General features: G+C 39.4%; 2 protein-coding genes and 1 pseudogene across 2 annotated transcripts in view; 2 read left to right on the top strand and 1 right to left on the bottom strand.

Annotated features, from left to right (window-relative positions):
* Positions 1 to 2548: 2548 nt before the first annotated feature.
* riox1 (ribosomal oxygenase 1) overlaps positions 2549 to 20895 on the bottom strand; it is a 31053-nt gene continuing 12706 nt past the window's right edge. Inside the window, exons 10-17 of the mRNA XM_084699565.1 lie at positions 13405 to 13439; positions 3873 to 4051; positions 3673 to 3777; positions 3423 to 3564; positions 3210 to 3330; positions 3015 to 3114; positions 2834 to 2920; positions 2549 to 2735 (exon numbers count right to left, since the gene is read on the bottom strand). Of these exons, the coding sequence (XP_084555691.1) occupies positions 2676 to 2735; positions 2834 to 2920; positions 3015 to 3114; positions 3210 to 3330; positions 3423 to 3564; positions 3673 to 3777; positions 3873 to 4051; positions 13405 to 13439 (829 nt within the window). The 3' untranslated portion in view covers positions 2549 to 2675. The remainder of the gene's footprint in view (positions 2736 to 2833; positions 2921 to 3014; positions 3115 to 3209; positions 3331 to 3422; positions 3565 to 3672; positions 3778 to 3872; positions 4052 to 13404; positions 13440 to 20895) is intronic.
* Positions 14052 to 15695, top strand: LOC146286449 (E3 SUMO-protein ligase ZBED1-like). Its single transcript, XM_084700171.1, has 3 exons — positions 14052 to 14231; positions 15051 to 15639; positions 15688 to 15695. The coding sequence occupies exons 1-3, from the start codon at positions 14052 to 14054 to the stop codon at positions 15693 to 15695; spliced, it is 777 nt and encodes a 258-aa protein (XP_084556297.1).
* On the top strand, positions 18437 to 19219 carry LOC146286448 (E3 SUMO-protein ligase ZBED1-like; annotated as a pseudogene).

The following is a 20895-nucleotide window of genomic DNA, read 5'->3' as shown; positions in this document are numbered from 1 at the left end:
TGATTGTTGATTGTCAAACCAACTTATTTGTCCTGTGTGTAAGAGCGAGATAGACAATCTGTCATAGCCCCCAATCAAGCAGAAGAGAAATTTGTGAAGATTGACGACACAAAGTTAATCATCGAAGATGAAATGTAGTTGTCTTGCGGGCCTTGAGTTTGACACATGTGCTATAGATTTTAATGCAGATGACACTTCGGTCACTGTTCCTACTGACAATAGTGAGTTAAGCAGTCTTCTTGATTTAAGTTCATGCTGTCATTGTTTAAGTTTGTTATGCAATGTAAACAAGAATGTACAGTATTTACTAATATAAACCTAACAAAGTAACAGTGTAAACCTAATGTAATGAACACAATATAAATCAATAATGTAATACAGTATGTGCATTGACATGGTAAATTATGCTGCACATAACAGATCAACACGTATAAAAGCACCGCTTACGGACCAATCTTCTTGCAAAATGTATTCCCAAATCTTTGAAGATCCCATGGACCTCGGTGCATGAACAGTGAAAGGGTCTGCAAGTTAATTCAAAGCCATTTTATTGTTCTGTGGGCCTTGGTGTACCAATTTCCTAAAGCCTTGTACTTGTTGACCTTTGAAGGTTAGCAAGTAAGTACTTGGTAAGAATTATATTTTTATATTTGTCCTTTATTTGCTCACAAAAGTCTAACTCTGCCAGGGTTGCAGCTTAAAGAATAAGGCAAAAATATAATTGCCACAAGGAAACATGTAAGCAACACTTTCATTTTATGGAATACACAATTGTAATTATAGCCTATTCAGATCTACTCATGCCTCCCAAGCCCATTAACTTTAGTAAATTTTTACCAGCTTTCCTTCCTGCAGCTACTGTTGCTTTTGCCCTGGATTTTTCTTTTAATATATTTTGCTCATCTTGTGTAAAACATGCAGCTTTTGTAGACTTTTACATGTTTGCAATTAGCTATATAGTGCAAACACTGCCCGTATGTGAGCATGCTCATAACTACATTGGGGGAAACCTGGAATGACTTAAGTTGATAACCACCGTCATGACACCACTTATGCATAATTGTAGTTGTGAAGCCAGCTAACAATAACATTTCCTGGGAATGGTGGACTGGGTTTGTAGAATATGCCCTTCTTGCTCATGTTGACCCACAGGAACCTTAACCCTTGTGTTCTCTTCGGGTCATTCTGACCCATCAGTCATTGTGACCCACCATCATATTGCGACAACTTCACCGCATACAAAAACAAAGTGAAGCATGTATTTTAACCGTTGGGCTGTCTCAGAGCCACCACATTGCGAAGGTTAAAATACAATTATTTTTATTTGTTTTTGTATTGGGTAAAAACAACTTCGCGTCTTATGAACCCTTGGGTCATGTGACCCGAAGGCAGCACAAGGGTTAAGTCAATGTTGAGGGGGATGTGATCTGCCCAGTCTTTGTCTGTGTTCAACAATCCCCTCCATTTAGCTGACATACTTGCAATATGATTTATTGCTTAACACTGAACCTTTATTGCATGTAAATTGCTGCTTTGACAGTCTAAGAGTAAAGTGTATGTATATAGGGTAAGATGGGCTACTTAGCCCCCCTTAGAACAATGTCTCACTGGTACTGACACAATAAAGCAACTTTGGAGAAACAAGGGTATGTAGATGATGAAAATGTTGAGATGATGGTGAAAAGTTGTTTTGAGTAAATGTTTGATTTATTTTTTGTACTGGGAAAACATGGCCCTCCAAAAAGGTAACTGGGTACAATTCACACACGTTCTCTTGAGTTCTTGTAGGCAGAAATTTCCATATTTTTAGGTAGAAAGTAATTTAACTATTGTTTTTGGGTGTCTGTAAGGAAAACAGTTTTACTTGGAGCGTGAGCCCAGGGATGTTCCTTCTCCTCCAAATCACCCGTTGAGTAAAAGTATGTTGCATTAAAAGTACTTGTACAATTTATTCAAAAAGTTAATAAAATAAATGTAACAGATTAAATATAACGCATTACTATCCACCTCTATGCAAGGGGGATACCTCTCATTGGGCCATCTTATAGTTGACAGTAATTCAGCCAATAGTGTTGTCAGCTAAAAACAATGGTGTCTACTGGGCCCCTCATTACTCATAACACTTTTTCTTCCAAGATTGCTGCGTACAAGAAGTTTGCAACACAATGCACTATTGAAACTTCCCTTGATCAACCCACGATACATACAGTTCAGGGACGCAAGTTTAATATCAGCTTTGGCAGGGACATCAATTTTTAATATAAGCGCGCTGGACCGTGCAATCTAAAGGAATGCACTGACTAAAAGTAAATTGTTAAAACTCAAACTTGAGATTTTACAGTGGCATAGCAGATTTATACATGGGCACGTGCCCACTATGTTTAACTCAAGTCACTTCAATGTTCTCTTCAATATCTTAATCCAACTGGGCATGCTCAGCATATTTTATACATGCCACAAAACCATTTTAATACGTGAATGCAGTACAATTGTATGAAAACATCTGTATTAGTCTGAACATATTCCAAATCCAAAATGTTAAAACAACTTTGACACAGTAACATGTAAGGTTTATTTCAAAACATAATGAACAAGTATATCACATTCTGGAAGTGGCATTGGCAACTGTAGCAGCACAGATTCTGAAGACTAAACTTGAACATGTTTGTCAATGGTTACAGAAGATCTGCTGTGTGAATGATTGCTCTCTCAAACAGAAGCTCAGCCAAGGAAATCTAGAAGAAAAAAATAATACATAGGCTTACCCCTTAAACCTGCATGGCGCAAAATATTTGTGTTTTGCACTTAACTACACCACTTGTCAATAACACACCTTCACCTCAGATGATTCACATGGTAGGCTGCCCACTGTCACATATTCTGGATAAGAATTGATCAGATACTCCATGGCATCAGTATGCTATAAAGAGAAGATGTTTGAATACAATGCATCAGTCACACATACTATAGACAAAGTGTAAATTTAAAAATTAATAAGATGTCCTCAATCATACCTCTGGTTTTATTTCAAAGCTCTTCGGCCCTTCTTTGTGATAAACCCTGGAGTTATCAGCAGTGTAGTAAAGATGGACTGCTTCACCATCACTACACAATCTGTGAATAGATTGCAATGTGTTGTCACAAATGGAACTGTTTGATTGTTCAAATGGATGTCATCAATGGGATTCAATAGTCCTGAGAAGTAATACCTGGCACACCCAGCACGAATGAGACGAACTCTGGTCTGGCTCTTGATGTGTATGCCCACATCCTTGGCCTCCCCATCCTGCCACCTGGTCGGAGCACCAAGCACACTGGTGTCATGTTCCTCTGCAAGACATAATTATACTGTTAAAGCTCTGGGGTTAAAATTATTCACAGAAGAACATGTTTGAAGAACAACATGGTACTGTATCAATTACCTGGAGTAAGCATGGGGGGCAGGCAATCATGGAAGAAGTCTATTGCCTTTTGATCCACAGCAGCATCCACAGGGGCATACGTGGACAACTTCTTTATCAGTCTATCTATATGAGATAGAAACTGGGTCCTGCGTTTATCATCCTAGATAAACAAATACGTTACATGGTTTCATAAATTGTTTTATGGGATTGATAACTGAGAATCATAATCAATACATATACATACACACCAACACATTCACTGGGGTACCTTGTCTGAGTTTTGGACGCCCATGAATGTCAGGTAATCCAGAGGTAGTCCTCGTCTAAACTCAACATCCTCCTCCATGGCCATCTCCAGTGCTGCTGGGACCACCTAATAATTAGAGCAAATGTAGCAATATCACTAACACAACTCGGTAATAACACAAATATACTGAACTCGCATGCTTTGGATAGTATATTGCAAACCTTCATCAACAGGTCTCCCCAACTGTTTTTCTGGTAAGAGGAGATGGTGATGTGAAGGGAGTGTGTATCTGGGAGGCAGTTTCCCTGATGAATGAACCCCCTGGGAAAATAAAGGAGGTCTCCAGCCTCCAGCACCACCTCCAAGATGGGCTTCCCAATCTCTGATTGGCTAAAGTTAGCTGCAGAATGAGGGATTTCATTAGGATAACCAAATAACCTATAAAATATTGCCTATTCAACTGCATCTTTTTTTATTTTTAAGTTTAGGTTTTTTCCATTCATTTACAATAATAACAATAACATCACAAGCTGCAACACAACCCCAGATGCATAAGACAAAAACACGCAAAACATAGCAAATCAACAACACTCAATACTAAACTTGATACAGCAGTCCCCCCGAGTTTAGTCTTAATTCCTGCTGCCACTGTCTTTTAATGCATTTTGTGGATTGATCAAGTTGTATACATATGAAGGTAATTATTCTGGAGAGGTTAAGTGAGTATTTCCTTGTTTAGGAACTGGTTCGCCCTGCTCATTCAGTTTTTGTCATTTCCCTTCTCCAAAACTTATTTTACTGGACTCGGGATTCAAATGACATACCACTGAAACCCAGAAACAATTTCTTTCCACAGGCAGTCAGGTTGTTGAACAGTTAACGCACACCCATACGCACTTCACATTAGTGTTGTCATGTAATGTTTTCGTGTACTGTATTGAAAAGTAACAAAGTAACCCCACAATCCATGGATTCTGTAGCCATCCAATATTTTCAGGATCATGGTGTACCCACTCACAACTACCGTAACTAAAACTATAAACTGAAATTTGGGACTATCCTGTCCTTCAGGCGCTGTAACCAGTTTTTTGGAAGGAACTCAGTCACTAATACATGTGGAGAAATTATTCATTTGCGCACAAAATAAGGCAATATACTTTTTTTTTTTTCTTCATATCACAGCGCTTATATTAATGAATCAGAATTATTCCAAATTGACAGGCGTGTGTCCGTCTTTTGCAATCAGGATCCTTACCTTAATTTCTCCTTGCTAATCGGAAATGGCTGAAAAACCATTCGTCACACACGTTGTGTCAATCTCTGAAGATCCTGCAAGGCTAGATTTTAACACTTGCTTGGAGGTAAATCAGATATTTTAAATACCCTGCATGCCTTTTAATGGGCTACCAATTAACCAGTTGGCTACCAATTCATATATGTGCACTTTTATGGGACAAGAAATTGGAGTAGCCAATCATTACAGGCCAATAAAAAGTTAAGAAAAGCTAACTTTAAGGAATGCCGTTTTAAAATGCTATGACAGCCGGGCTGTGTGTACACATGGTCTAATTGCAGTTCTAAATTCACAGTGCACATACAAATTCAGTTAAGTAAACAGTCCTAAATCTTGTATTCTTTATAATGCTGTCAGTTTAACGCGTTATTAACAGCATTAATGCAAACATTAACGTTGTCAATTTTTTTATTGCGTGATTAACATTCTTTTTAGCCTAGCCAACGTTGTAGTTTTTTTCCCACATGCTGTTGCAACAACTACTGACGTTAAAAAAACCACAACATCACACTACATCTAGCAAGAACACCATAAATACCTTAAGACAATCTGAGTGTCCCTTCTACAGAGTAAACTACACCACAGAGCCTCAGTTTTTTTTCATTCGACTGTCTACGTAAGTAAGACTTTATTTATATAGCACATTTCATACAAGAATTGTAGCTAAAGGTGCTTTACATAAAATCAATAAACAATATTACAAGTGATAACAGTACTAATTAAAATAGCAACAATAATATAACTAATAAAAGTAGTAAAACCCTTCTGAGATCAAATTACTTAAATGCTTAGGTAAAAAGGTAGGTTTTAAGGTGTCTTTTAAAAACGTCTAGGGTGTTTGCTTCCCTATTATTTATGGGTAATTTGTTCCATAGTTTTGGGGCGTAATTAGCAAAGGCCAAATGACCAATCTTCTTATGACTGCTTCTGGTGACCTCTAATAGGCCAGCATTTGATGATCGCAGTGTTCTAGCTGGTGTGTAGTTTATAAGGGAGTTAGCAATGTAGCTAGGTCCTTGTCCGTGTAGAGCTTTGTATGTGAGGAAAAGGACCTTAAAGTCAATTCTGGAAGTGACAGGGAGCCAGTGTAAAGTAGCTAGGACAGTTCCTTTATAACAAAGGAACTTACTTTTTAACGCTTAAAGAAACAGATATTGTAACTGTCAAAAAATGCCATTACAGCAACTACTGACGTTAGAAAAACTACAACACCACACCGGAAACAAAACAACAGGCACACACTTGTTTGGGCTTGCGACCCAGCTAAAGAGTTGTAGGCTAACGTTACGTTTTGAGTGGATGGCGAGTGCAAGAAGCTGAAATGGATGCCAACAAAATTCTGAATGGAACATTTACTTAAAAAAAGTTGCCAAATGGTTTCATTGACTCACATTGACAGCCAAATGCCATTAACTGACATCAATGCGATTAATCGCAATTAAATATTTTAATCGTTTGACAGCACAAATTCTTTATTTATACACAGACACAGATCAGCCACAACATTACAACTACTGACAGGTGAAGTGAATAAGACTGATCTTGTTATGATGACACCTGTCAGTGGGTGGTATATATTAGGCATGAAAGTGATCATTTTGTCCTCAAAGTTGATGTGATGAAAAAATAAATAAGCGTCAGGATATGAGCGACTGTGACAAGGGCCCAATTGTGATGGCTCGATGACTGAGTCAGAGGATCTCAAACTGCAACTCTGGCAGGGTGGTTCTGGTCTGCAGTGATCAGAGCCTATCAAAGTGGTTCAAGGAAGGAAAAGCTGTGAACCGGTGACAGGGTCATGGCTCATTAATGCATCTTGGAAGCAAAGGCTGGCCCTGTGGTCCAATCCAACAGACAAGCTGAAAAAGTGCGGACAAAGTTCATACTGGGGAATACATGGCACCAGGATGCACTATGGAAAGAAAGCAAGCCGGCAGAGGCAGTGTGATGCTTTAAGCAAAGTTCTGCCTGGGTCCTATCATTTATGTGGATGTTGCTTTTACATGTACCACCTACCAGAGCATTGTTGCAGAACATATACACCCTTTCATGGAAACATTAATCCCTGGTGGCAGTGACATCTTGCAGCAGGATAAAGCACTCAGGAATGGTTAGAGGAACACAAGTTCAAGGTGTTGACAGCCTCCAAATTCCCCAGATCTCAATCCGATCAAGCATTTGTGAGATGTACTGGACAAACAAGTCCGATCCATGGAGTCCCCACCTCGCAACTTACAGGACTATAAAATACCTGCTGCTAACCTCTTGGTGCCAGATACCACAGCACACCTTCAGAAGTCTACTGCAGTCCATGCCTCAACAGGTCAGGGTTTTGGCAGCATAAGGGGACCTACACAATATTAGGCATGTGGTCATAATGCTGATCGCTACACACAAACACACTGCCTTTTTATTGCTTTATTGAACAGTTACAGAAAGACAGGAAATGTATGGGGGCAAGAGAGAGGGGAAGGCATGCAGAAATGGCCCGAGCTGGAATTGAGCCTGGGCCGCTGCGTTAAGGCCTCAGCCTGTATGGCCATGGTAGTGGTAAGCCATTGGGGTGCAAATCCTGGATTTGTTAGTACACACTTGTGAATGAGGCCCACTACTGTCTTTATTGCCCAGCCATAAAAATGTACCAACTAGGGGTGGGGAATAAAATAGATTCACATTTGAATCGCGATTCAGTCTTCTAGCGATTCACAAACGAATTTTTTTTAATGATTTTTTATAATATAAAGCATTTTTTTAATGTTATAAAAAAAAATTGCAACAAGTCATGAATCAATTTTTTATCGATTTGTGACCCCAAGAATCACAACCCTTGTACCGACTAGGGATGGAGATTTTAACTGATTTCACTATTCGAATAGTATCCGAAATTATTTTTGAATATCCGGATAATCTATTTTGTTAATGTGGTTCCGTTATGTAATTAGCCTGACGTGACGCAAAGCATACAGTAAACACACAAACCACCACACATACTGGCAATAATTGGGACTGTTAAACTATTAGATTAAATAAGGGTTGAATAAAAAAAACAAAAAAAAGATCAATTTATTAACATGACAAAAAGACAATGAACTTGAAAAAACGCTGCGTCTTCAGACGTATGCTCTTAATTTGGCGGAGAAGCGATTAGCCTATTATTATGTGAAGTAAAAAGTAGGCTCCATTGGACTAAATTAAACACATTGGGTAGGCTATCCTCGATAAAAACGAAAGACACACATGGAGAACTATTGCATATTAACTTGGATATAAACTTGGAACCGGAATCCCATAGGATACGGTGCGCCACCACACAATGCAAACATAAACAGCCGATTACGCTAGCTCTACATGGCTACTGGTAAGAAAATAAATAAGCCACAACTGCATTAGCCATACGCATTTTTATTCAGGAGAATTAGCATGTAAACATGCTCAGGGGAGAGGCGAGTACGGAGTCGATTTACGAGCAGGCCGGCGTAGAAAAGACTGCAGGACCTGAGGTTGCTGCGAGGTACTGCTTAGCCAGGACACTATGCTTCTTGTAGCGCCAAATGAAATGAAAGGAGACTCGCAGCAGAACACAGGCGTAGCCTACCTTTTTTGATGGTTTTCATCATTTTCTAACGTCACAACTATTAGAATTCACAACACGACGGTTTTTCAATAAAATGTTTTTTAAAAATTAAACTACGCTCATAAGTATTCGAAAAAAGTATTCGAATAGTAACTTACTTTAGGATATCCGGATATTCGATTAACCACGCCCATCCCTAGTACCGACTATGATATCTTATCTACATTTGGAGAACCCATGACATAGTAAATTAGTACATCTGTAGATGATATAAAAATCATGGAAAAATCCTCCTTTTAACCTTTAGATGCATGAGTTCTAAATGTTTCCAACGGTCCCCACAGCACTTGTTATTTTTCTGAAAAGGTAGCTTGCTAGCTTTAGTTAGATTCCGGAATAAGTTCCCAAGCATAATACTCATAGCAATGCTACTACCATGCTAGTGTTACTTGTTAGCCTTCTCATTAGTACAATTTAAAGCCATACTAAAGGGTTTCTTACAGTTTTTGACTATCGGAAAATATTTAATTGGAATGTTTGAATCACATGTGACGTTACACTGAGGGACTCACATTCGAACGATCACATATGTGTGACGCTACTCTTTAACGGGTTAATAAGCAAAGCTAAGACAGGCATGTTTCACCTTTTGCGAATGTAGCTGGACCAAGGAGAGTTAGTACTGATCCAGAATTTTATTTCAGCAAGGCCAGCTTTGTATTAGCTCAAGTTGAGGAAACAGTCAAGGCTGAAATGTTTGGCGCAGACATACAAAACTTAGGGAAGTTGTGTCGGGCATTTCCACAGAAAAATAAAATTAAGACACTGGGTCTTCAGAGGCTCGGATGAAGGAACTGTAAAAAGACTTGTTTTCCTTTGTACATCCAAACTGAGCAAAAGTAATGCTTTGTTTGTTTGCAAGCCATGATATCTCTCGAGGGTTAAAACACTTGCACAGTCATAGCTCAGTTTCCAGTGTTGGGAAGTTCACTTTTTACATGAACTAGTTCAGTTCATAATTCAAAATGTTGAACTAAGTTCACAGCTCCAAAAAATGAGAGCTATATTTAAGCTATAATTTCTCTGAATTATTTCCACAGCTCATATAGAACCACTGTAATGGAAATGTTTGACAATATCTATGTTTCAAAGCAAGTTCCTTTGTTATAGACAGAAACTGAAGTTCTGTGATGTGGTTTACTCTGTAGAAGGGACACTCAGATTGTCTTAAGGTATTTATGGTGTTGTTTTAAGATGCCTAACTAAGATCCAGAAGGTCTTGGTTGGGTCCGGGGGATGGGTGCTGAACTTTGGCTAGAAGGTCTGGGTTCTGTTTCATTGTTTATGTCAATTAAATTCTTGTTTGTAGATGGTCACACAAAGGACAGTTGACCATTTGACTGGTCAACGCCCGTGGTTTTGTTATCTTTTGGTTTGGGGAGATATGCTACATCAAAGAACTTTGGGACACTTGGTGTGGAGATGTATTGTTTCAAGCTATCACTAAGTTGAGTTAGCCAATCACAGAGTTTGCTACATCGATTGATTGACCTTATAGAATGCCATTTGATGTTAAGTTTATATAAGGCAGTGCATGTGTGATAGTTCTCTATCACTCTTGTGAATTATTTGTGACTAGTGCACCCTTCGTAATGACTGATCACCAAAGCTTTGTTTAATCATATGTAATTGTATAGTCTAAATAAATTGTATTGAAACCACATCCCTTGACTATTCAGATCTACACAGTGCCACTCGAATTCTTCCATAACACCACAGACAGCAATTATTGTGTTAGTTTAACGCTATAACTGTGTGTCAGATTTAATCTTCATATCCAATTTTTTATCCTTATCCAACCAGGATTTACATTCACATTGACGGGACAGCCTTCCCCCATTTGTTCCATCTATCTGCATTACCTCTCTCGGCCTCTACGCAACTTTGGCGCTCTCACACTTGCCAAACATAGACAGTAGAAGAAAGCACACGCAGCTATTGACTGGTTGGGAATCCCTGGATACAGGACTGTTAACGGTGTGTTTTTTGCCTGGAAGTTTCTAGAAATCTGGCACCTTATTGAACGAAATCTAATAGAGTGAACGTGCTGTTCACAGACACCAGAATGAACGCGTTCACAGTATCGTTCATCAGGCAGTAATACACAGGGTTTTTCTGCATAGAGAACATTTTGGCGCACGCCAAAGCCGTTTTCCTGAGCGCCGACGACAAATCCCGAGCGCCAAAGGCAAAAAAAAGTCTGCAATGAAAAGAAAAAAAAAACGCGGGCAATGCATGTCAGTGAATATGTTCTCAACAGTATGTTTCAAGCAGGCTACAGCCGAACCCTCGTTCTGTTTTGATCAATAGTAATCGAGTTGATAAGAGTGTCTTCTTGTCTGAACTAGGGATGGGCATTCGATTAAATTGTCTTAATCGATCGTCGGGAGAATTAACGATCGATTTTCGATTAATCATGAACATTTTTATATTAATATTCACAATTTATAGGCTATATCAAAATGCAGTGAAAATAGATAAAACACACCGTGTTTCCGCATTGAGATGTGTATTACAAGAAGATCAACTATTTCTGTAACTCCTAGAAGCGGAGCCGACAGCTAGAAGCCAGTGCTCACACACAACTTACCCTCATTTTTTTCCCGGTAATTAACAAAGCTTCATAAAAACCTTCGCCCTCAATAACACTTAAGGGTAGCATATCCATCTCGATGGACTTGCCGATCCGTTGGGTAATTTTCTCTGCTCGTTGTGCATCGCAGCTCCTCCGTGCACCGAGAGCAGGATGCACCGCCACTAACCAGGGTCGGATGTACGTTCTTCAAGTGGTACATCATTTGAGTCGTGGAGGAGTTGTATTTATACTCAGCTTTGCAGTGTTGGCAGTCAACAAAGTTAGTTTTAAGTCAAAATGGTCTCACGCTACACTTCGCCGTGACCTCTTCATATTTACTTTTGAAATACATGGAAACTCGCCGGTAACCGAGAAGGCTTGTGGCGTTTTTTTTTCCAAACATGTTTAAATCCTGCCACATAGCGAAATCCATTGCATTCCTTCAAGACTCACACTACGCAACGGAACATGCATTAGTTTTATCGATGAACAAATAATGTAAATCGACGAAATTCTTAATGATCAATAATCAATCGTCGATTAATTATGCCCATCCCTAGTCTGAACAGGTTCTTCCATGCTTATGACAATTTGACAAATCTTAGGTTTTAAGGTAAATACATTGAAACGAGAAAGCATGTCAGTAGGGGCCCTTGTGAACTAGGGCTCAAGGCCCCCCCCCCCCCCCCCCCCCGTGTTTGATGTGATGCTAGTTACAGATTTCAACAATTAATGCAAGTGCGTGAGCACATTTTTTGGGGCCCAATCACAGAGTTTGCTACATTGATTGATTGACCTTATAGAATGCCATTTGATGTTAAGTTGATATAAGGCAGTGCATGTGTGATAAGCTCATAAGTTTTTTGAGCTTTATGAAAAATACAAATTATTATTATTATTTTTTTTTTTTGAGCACCGAAGACCCATTTTGACCCAGGAAAAACCCTGAATACAGTACGTTCAGTTCACCAAAATGATGAACGAGTTCATGAACTTTCATTCAAAGAACGCGTTCAGGCACAACACTCAGTTTCTCATGGGCAGGCCAGATTTTCTGGGCGGGCAAACAGAGAGAGGGGAGATTTTTACTCATTTTCTCAAAGGCGGAGAAGAATACCCAGGTCTTGGTTTACACCTATCAACATTTCTAGCCACTCGGGGACCAAAGGCAGGCTAGGGGAACTCATTAATGTTAACTTCACTTTAGGAGGTTATTTTTCATGTCATGTGACCTTTAAACCAAGAGACCATAGACAGACTTGGTCTTTGTTGCCTGTAGACAGTAACTACCTTAACATACGCTGGCATTAGCTAGAACTTATAATGCAAATTGATATGCACTTTTGTTTTTTTATTTTGAATATCTTGCTCATAACTTGTAAGAGCTTATAGAGCTCTAAAACATACATATTGTGATCATTTTTACCCATATCGCCCATCCCAAATAGAAAGGGAACGTTTCAGGGTGGAGCACAGTTCACAACAGGGCCGGATTAACCATTAGGGCAACCGGGCACTTGCCATGAGACACATGACATCTAAGGGGCCCTGGACAATGTCAACTAAAATGTTATATATCACGTTATGAACGCAGTCCTAACTTTCCTTAATGTGAGTACTTTATTCGTTAGATCAAAATGTTATGTTAAGTCACGTCAAAAACAGTGTTTGTGTCTAGTAGCCAGTGCCGCTACTCCCATGGGTTGTGAGAAAAGAAAGAAAGAGACAGCAAAATGGTGCCTGTGTATCATTACGTTATTGCTAATGGCCGGGTTTCCCAGATTCGTTAATAAGCTCTTTACACTGAGAGCTTAGGAGCATTCTAGAGCGTTCTTAGAACGCTCTTAAGCTCTTAAGCCCAATTTATACTTAGGTCGCAGACATTTTTGAAAAGGTCGCCGACAGAAATGGCGTCACGGTCGACACTTAACCGTCGCTTGAAAGTGTCGCCTACCAGGAGAAATTTCTACTGGCGCTGATGTCGTCACAGTGTCGCGCAAGTGTGATTGCCTAGTTCACAAGGGCCCCTACTGACATGCTTTCTCGTTTCAATGTATTTACCTTAAAACCTGAGATTTGTCAAATTGTCATAAGCATGGAAGAACCTGTGATATATATATATATATATATAGTCAATGAGTCAATCTCACCTAGATAAAGCAGAACATCATCTAAAGTAAAATGGTGTGCTCCTCATCAAAAGGCAAAGCCTCTTCTTCATTTTTCAAAAATAAATTAAGAAAAACTTACAACTTGACAAAACAGGCAGGACCTCTTCTTCTGACCTGAAATGGAAAACAAATTCATGTTTAAATGGATTTCTGCAATTCACCAATTTGGGTTTTTTAATTCATGGGTAGAATTTTTAGTATGTCAAGGAAACTTTATGGTCGTCACATCCACTCCCTCCTTCTAGGGCTTTCACACAGTGATGCAAATAAAATATTGTGTAAATTTGACCTCTTCAAAGGGTATTGGCATGTCCCTTTAACATCTCGGACATAGGAAGTAGCTGCTTTTATTACTCATTCAGGGCTTTACTCGTACACTTATGCAATTTGGTCTGTGGAATGCGCCTGCAACATTCCAGCATCAAAGGAATATGGTAGTTTCTCGGTTGGACAGATGTGTAATTGGATGTGGTAATCTATAGCAACACCTGGCCAGAACACAGCATATTCAGGCCATATTTCAGCGTTAAGCCAGAGTGTTTTGCCCGTTTAACAAGGATCTAATTAGACGATTGAATTAGGAATGGGTGATAAACGATATGCGATATAAACGATACAAAATTGGCCTACGATAGAGATTTTAATTATATTGCATGTTGATGATGCAAACTACCCGCAAAATTTAAAGGATGCAACGCATCTTCGTATTCATCATCTTGAGCAAACATGGATGTAAGCGAAACGGAGGAGCTGGTTAAAAAGACCGGTGCAAAGTCCATTATTTGGACATGGTTCGGATTTAAGACGTCCGACAAACAGCAGCAAACTATACTTTGTAAAGTGTGTGGGGCAACAGTTCTGGCTAAGAAAGGAAACACAACCAATCTTTTCTACCACCTCAAAACCTAAACATGCTACTGAATACCAGCATTGCCAAGCAATACAGCCAAGTTCCAATCCGAAGAACGCAGGTGTAGCAGTGGAATGTTGTTCCCCTAGATTACACACTGGATTGTACATGAGGACCAGGTCAAGTAGGTCAAATGGAGAAGGGGAGGTTGATTACTTGATGTCAAGGTCAAAAATCCAATGTGTTTTTGTTTGTTAAGTACATTACAGATATAAATCCAATTGTTGGTGTACAGACCTTTAAACACATGCGTTATGCATTTGTAAAATGTATGTTTGTCAAATGTATGCGCGTTTTGGTTTGACCCATCACGCGTTATATCGGTGTTCTCGCAGTTAAATTGTTCTTTTCGACTTGACCTCCAGCGAGCGAGGTACGTGTCTACGTTGTTTTGTAACCAAGTCAATATTGTAAAATGTATAGTAATGTATAATTATTAGTGTAAATATTAGAGCTCGCTAACTGGCGTGCCTGTTGTGACGGCGGTTGATGAAGTTCCCATGTGCTCACTCAGGTGGCTTAGAGCTAGCAGCGGGGTACATGGAAGAGCTAATTGTACTCTCTCTTCATGTATAGGTATGTCTTTTGTTTTTGTCCGAATTGGATTATTGGATTGTGCGGTTGTTTTTGATGCATTTATTTGTTAGATTGTTTGCTTCTTTTCGACCTGACCTCCAGCGAGCGAGGTGGCCGAGAGCTAGCAGCGGGGTACATAGGAGCCAATTGTATTGTCTCCGTGTATAGGAAAATAAACCGACTTCTGCAGATCGACCATTGTGGCAGTGTCTTCAATCAACTTTCTATACACAACGCAGAGTGAAGCACGCTACACAGGGCAGCATCAGATCCAACAACAACAGATCCAGACCTCCATCCAGAAGGCATTTTCAAAAGGTACTCCTTACAGTAGAAAGAGCCTGCAATGGACTGAAATTACAAGGGCCATACATTTTTACTTGTGTAAGGACATGGTCCCGTTTCAAACTGTAGAGAGGCGCGGCTTTAAAGCCATGATCAAGTCTATCGATCAACATTACGAAGTGCCAAGCCGCAAGTATTTCACAGAAACGGAGATGCCAAAATTATATGCAGAGTTCCGCAAAAAGGTTCAAAAAGAGCTGTGTGACTTGAAATACTTTGCCACTAAAACGGACCTGTGGTCCAGCCGTACCATGGAGCCCTTCCTGACCATTCACTATAGAGTGGACGATTGGAATCTTGGCAGCCGGTGTTTGCAGACGTCGTACTTTCCTGGAATCAAGGAATCGCTTGAGTCCTGGGGTTTAAAAGAAGAACGCCAAGTATGCATCACTACTGATAATGGAACGAACGTGGTCAAGGCAGCGTCTCTGAATGATTGGACCAGGCTGCAATGCTTCGGGCACAGGCTGCACCTCCCCATCGGTAGGTTAAAATATTTTGTGCATAATATAATGTTACATTTGCGTTTAGAGATGTAGAATTTGCCTCTTCAGTTGTAAAGCCAATGCTATTTTAATGTTGTTGCATTTGTGTTAACCTGTTAATTAGTAGCGTCACACATATGTGATCGTTCGAAAGCGGGCCCCACAGAGTACCGTCACACGTGTGATTCTGAACATTCCAACCAACTATTTTCCGATAGACAAAAACTATATGACAAATGCTATATTATGGCTTTAAAATGTACAATTAGGAGGCTAAAAAGTAGCACTAGCAGGTAGTATCATAGCTACGAGTATTAAGCTAGGTTGCTAGGTAACGGAAGCTAACTAAAGCTAGCTAGCTTCCGCTTTGCACAAATAATTCACTCTGGTGGAAGCGTCGGAAATATTTTAAACTCACTCGTTAACATTAAGGGATGTTCATATGAAGATTATAGATGAAACTAGAGAGCATACAATTTCTGGGGAAATTGTGAGGGTGTGCTTGTGGCTGCCCCAGCTTTCCATACACTCCTGGTGTTTACATATTTCAAAAAGCATTTAAGTGTATGACTACAGTTCTGACCATTGTGTTCCCTTGATAATAAGTTTGTAAAAATGACATGCATCACTCAGATGGAGGAGAGGTGATACTGGTTGGTTGGAAGAGAAGGAGGCCAAATGTAGCTCATGAAGATGCAGCGCTAGATAACTTATTAAATTGTAATCAGATATAAACAACTTGTTGGTTGCCCTATTATGTCCTATTATCCTCCTATCATCGCCCTATTATGTAATTTGAACGCCCTGAACGGCATCATTTGAGTAATGAGGGCAAGCGTAGGCTTATTGATTACTTAAAAAACGTTAAGTTTCATTATGCATCATAGAGGAGCCTAGTTAGAGAAGGATTTAGCAGTTTAATATTAGAAGCCTATTTTATTAATAATTTTCAGAGTAACCTCAAACCTTTCTTTTGTTTCTTTGACCTTACATTTTCTTTGAGGGCTTAGTGGTCTCGGTTTAACATCATTATTTATAGCGACATAATTACCGGACACTGTTAGCTCGCAATGTAGACAAAGAATGCCCCTGCAACAAAGTTGTAACTTGGTAACAAGTAGCCAGCTAGAAACCGAGCAGAAGTTTGTAGCCATATAAAGGCCTATAAATATAGGCTACTTGATTTGGCTGCAAGATTCGCTGATTTTGAGTGTCCAAGATATGATGGATTCTGATCTGGATCAACAGTCTAGCCATGTAGCTAAGGCTTGTCCGGGAAGAGTACATTTTTTTTTAACGGCAAGTCTGGAAGATCAATTTAGGCTAGTGCTTCTTGCCCCGATGCACTGGACAAGTTATTAAAACTCAAACAAAATAAAATGCAATGTTAGGCCTACTTCACGTTATGTGCCACTCGTTACGTCTATCGATTTTATTTGAGCGAATTCTGCATCAGTAAAACCACCAACCCAAGATCTCTACAGACCAGCTAATTTCCTGCTCAACACTTCAACGGGGGCTTATTACTTGAAAGATGAATTAGGCTATTTACGGTCGTCTCAGTTACACCATGAGGGGTGGGAAATACTGTGATTTGCTTAAGAAGGCAAATGGCTAGTAAAACATAACATTTCATAATAATTTCAATAAATCAAGCAGCGCAGCAAGACCCAGTAAAATGTATATCCTACAGCTAAGCAAGGCTGAAGCAGGCTGACATTAATTATTTTCATGAACAGACAAAGTTTTGACATTGACAAAGTTTAGGCTGTGGCAATGAAGTTCAGGTTAGTAGTCAGATACTTTCACCTATTGAAAAACTTTTGAGTAAGGGGAAAGCCAAACATGTTCCGTCGCCGTTTGACTTTCTAAACATCTCTAAAGAGATGTTTTTGTTAGCTACTCATTAGTGTCTCGGGTAGGCTACAGCGTTGCAGTGAGCCGCCACACTGATTTGAAACCACAGGTAATGGTCATTTCACCAACAAATCGTTTATTAATGTCAAAATAAATCCTACAACAAAAACGTATTTGTGAGGAATGTTTATTTTAACGATTGAAAACAGATGCATCATGACCACTGTAGTATGTGTTGCCCAAGCAACAGAGGCTAATGTCATGATGCTAATGCTTCAGTGAAATAGTAGACTACCGTTTCCGAAAGTAGATGTGGGCCTACTTACTTAATAATATCAGCTAATATTGTACATTACATTTCACAATTATGTTTCACACCACAAAGTAAAATGATTAAATATCACCCTGGCCTCTTTGCTTGTGGCGTTTCTGCAGCTGCCTTGCAGATTAGTATCCCCCAAGTTAACAGATGGGAAACTAATGTTCGGCTAGAGATAGTCACGCGAGTTTTCGTGACGTTGGTGACGTTAGTGGCGTCAGTGACTGTGGCTAGCAAGTTAGCCACCGTTAGCTTCACTTTTTGCCACAAAAACGTAATTTCTACTTAAACCGTGCAATGGAACATAAATCCCAATACAACCAACGCAATCGCTACCGAGACGAACCTTTTGACATCGCCGTTGTCTATGTAGTCCAAATATTGAGGCATCCTTAGGGGGGCGAAAAGAAACAATAAATAATAAATAATATATATGTGAGATAACAATGGTTTGTGCTCGCCGAAGGCAAGCACACCCCAATTAACGAATATTATCTTACAAATTTGTCAACAGAAAAAAGTAAGAAAGAATTGACAGTGCTGTTGCCTTATGCAAGAGGGTTGTGAGTGCCTTTTCACACTCTTGGAAAAGAAGAAAAGAGTTGAAGAAAGCCCAGGCAGAGCACCATCTTCCCTTTCATCGCCTCATCACAGAAACACCAACAAGGTGGGGGTCACGCCAGTTGATGATCCAGCGGGTGCTTGAACAAGAGAAGGCCCCATCACAGGTACTGAAAGCAAACAGGAAAACCAGACACCTGGTACCCACTTGGCAAGATACAGATGTCTTGGAATCTATAAGCAAGATCCTCGGCCCACTGCTGGAATTCACAGACGCGCTGTCTGGAGAAGAGTATGTCAGTGTGTCGTACATCAAACCCGTTCTCCATCTTTTCAACAACACTGTTCTTGCTGCATCTGATGATGACACAGAGCTGACCACAGACATAAAAAGTCATCTTGGGGTACTTAAACAAGAAATACTCAGACCCAGAAACGGTTGACCTGCTGGATATGGCCTCCTTGGTCGACCCACGGTTCAAAGGTAAATATATAGCTGATGACCACCAAGAGTTCATCAAGACCAGAGCGGTAGCAGAAATTCTGTCACTGTTGGAGGTGCAAGCTGCAACAGTCACAGAGCCACACACAAGTGGAGCTCAAAAGTTACCTGCAGACAATGCAGGTTGATGGAGAGACTGACCCACTGGACTGGTGGCGGGTGTACCAAGCTAATTTTCCAAGGGTGGCAAGACTGGCCCAGAAATATCTCTGTATCCCAGCCACAAGTGCTCCTTCAGAAAGGGCATTTAGCATTGGTGGCAACATTGTTACATGCCACCGGTCTCTGTTGAAGCCAGAGACTGTGGACAAGCTTGTGTTCCTGGCAAATAATCTTTAGGGCCTAACAAATGACAAATGGTGTAAACACCATCTCAGCTCAAATTTTAAGATTTGTTGTTGTGTTGCTTTTTAATTGAGAAGACACCAGTTTTTCCTATTCTGTGCATCTTGTGTGTCCTTTAAGAAAATAACTAAAACTACATTTGGTGCCTTCTGCACCGTTTTGCTCTTTTTACTGTCTATGGCATGGCACTACTGTAAATAAACTTTTATTCTTGAAACATTTTCTTTAGTTGACATATGTGCCTTATACTGGAAGTATTTTCTTTATTCCCCAAAAATATTATTATTAAATTTAGTACTTTATTATGTTTTAATTTGAAGTACTAATTCATAGTATCCGTTCCTTTATTAACAAGACACCTGTTTTCATTTCATTAAAAGAACAACATGTTTAAAACCAAATGCGTTACATTAGGCTGCATGTTCAAACTTTGTTTGAAAGGCTTTTATTTAAAGTATCTGTGCATTACAAAAAATATTTTTCTTTGCCTAATACTGAAAGTATTTTCAGTACAGTGTCTGTTCCTTAACTAAAAAGACACTGCAATATTATGTTGTATAATTACAACATAATGCATTTTTGCACAATAAATTCTCTCAACTACATACGTTTATTTCTTTCTTAAAAGAAAATAATACATTTAGCAGTTTGGCTTTCTTAGGGTCTATGTAACCTGTACTGAAATGGTTCTATTATAATTTATATATCGTGATATATATAGTTATCGCAATATATATCGCAATATGGATTTTAGGCCATATCACCCATCCCTAGATTGAATGTTTAGGATGTCCCTATGTGTTTGTTTGTACTTTTTGACTGGGGACAACAATGCGATGTTGTCAGCCGACTATAAAATAATAAATGTCAGGCTACTACAGACCAACTGCAGTCAAGCCTTACCCGCAACGTGTTTGACATCCTTTAGCCAATACATTTTTTGCTGAATGTTGGAAGGGCTAGACAACAAAAGCTCTAATGAAATAATCACAAACTAACAACACAGAAATAAGTGACAGATCGACGAGAATGCACATTAATTTTCTGACCCTGCCTTTGCTCTGCGTAACAAGCGCCATCTAGCAATCATTAAATATCAGAAACAACGCCGCTGTCCGGAGACTGTAAGTATGGAAAAACAGCTTGGGCATAATGTTAATTAACCGTTTTGTGCGTACAGAGTACGTTACATTCTTTTGGTCAGTTACAGGCCCAATATAGGGTATTTAAAGAGAAGGGCTGAAATACACACACACACACACACATATATAAATAGACACAACTTAAATATATATCTATATATATATATATATATATATATATATATATATATATATAGATATATATTTCCCTCTCTGCTAAATATTTTATATGCCAAGGGGGCCAATCTGACATTCAACTCAGAGTTGCAGTGATATAATGCCTAATTTGGTTAAGGGGTAGAGCCCATGAGTTCTTCATTACTTGCTTATCAGTTATAACAGGCCTCCAGCGCCTGGAGCAGAGTTCAGGATATGGACATTTGTTCCCTAACTTTCCATTTGGATGGATACTAAGTTTCCCTATTGTCAATCCTCCTCTCAAGGATCCTTCCCAGATCAGCCTGGTTCACATGAGACATTACATATTTAAAAGGCAGTCTAAATTCAATAGGGACCGTCCTCCCGTTT

The sequence above is a fragment of the Hypomesus nipponensis genome, chromosome 6, assembly GCF_054491055.1.
Source record: "Hypomesus nipponensis isolate SF chromosome 6, ASM5449105v1, whole genome shotgun sequence".
NCBI classification, from domain to species: Eukaryota; Metazoa; Chordata; class Actinopteri; order Osmeriformes; family Osmeridae; genus Hypomesus; species Hypomesus nipponensis.
Note: the sequence above shows the minus strand (reverse complement) of the source record. Positions and strands in the feature narration are given on the sequence as shown.

What these genes read in the sequence shown, in the direction of transcription:
- LOC146286449 (XM_084700171.1), top strand. Translation starts at nt 14,052, where the DNA reads ATGGATGTAAGCGAAACGGAGGAGCTGGTTAAAAAGACCGGTGCAAAG. An exon ending in TTTTCTACCACCTCAAAACC is followed by an intron (nt 14,232 to 15,050) that starts TAAACATGCTAC and finishes TACACAACGCAG; the next exon opens with AGTGAAGCACGCTACACAGG.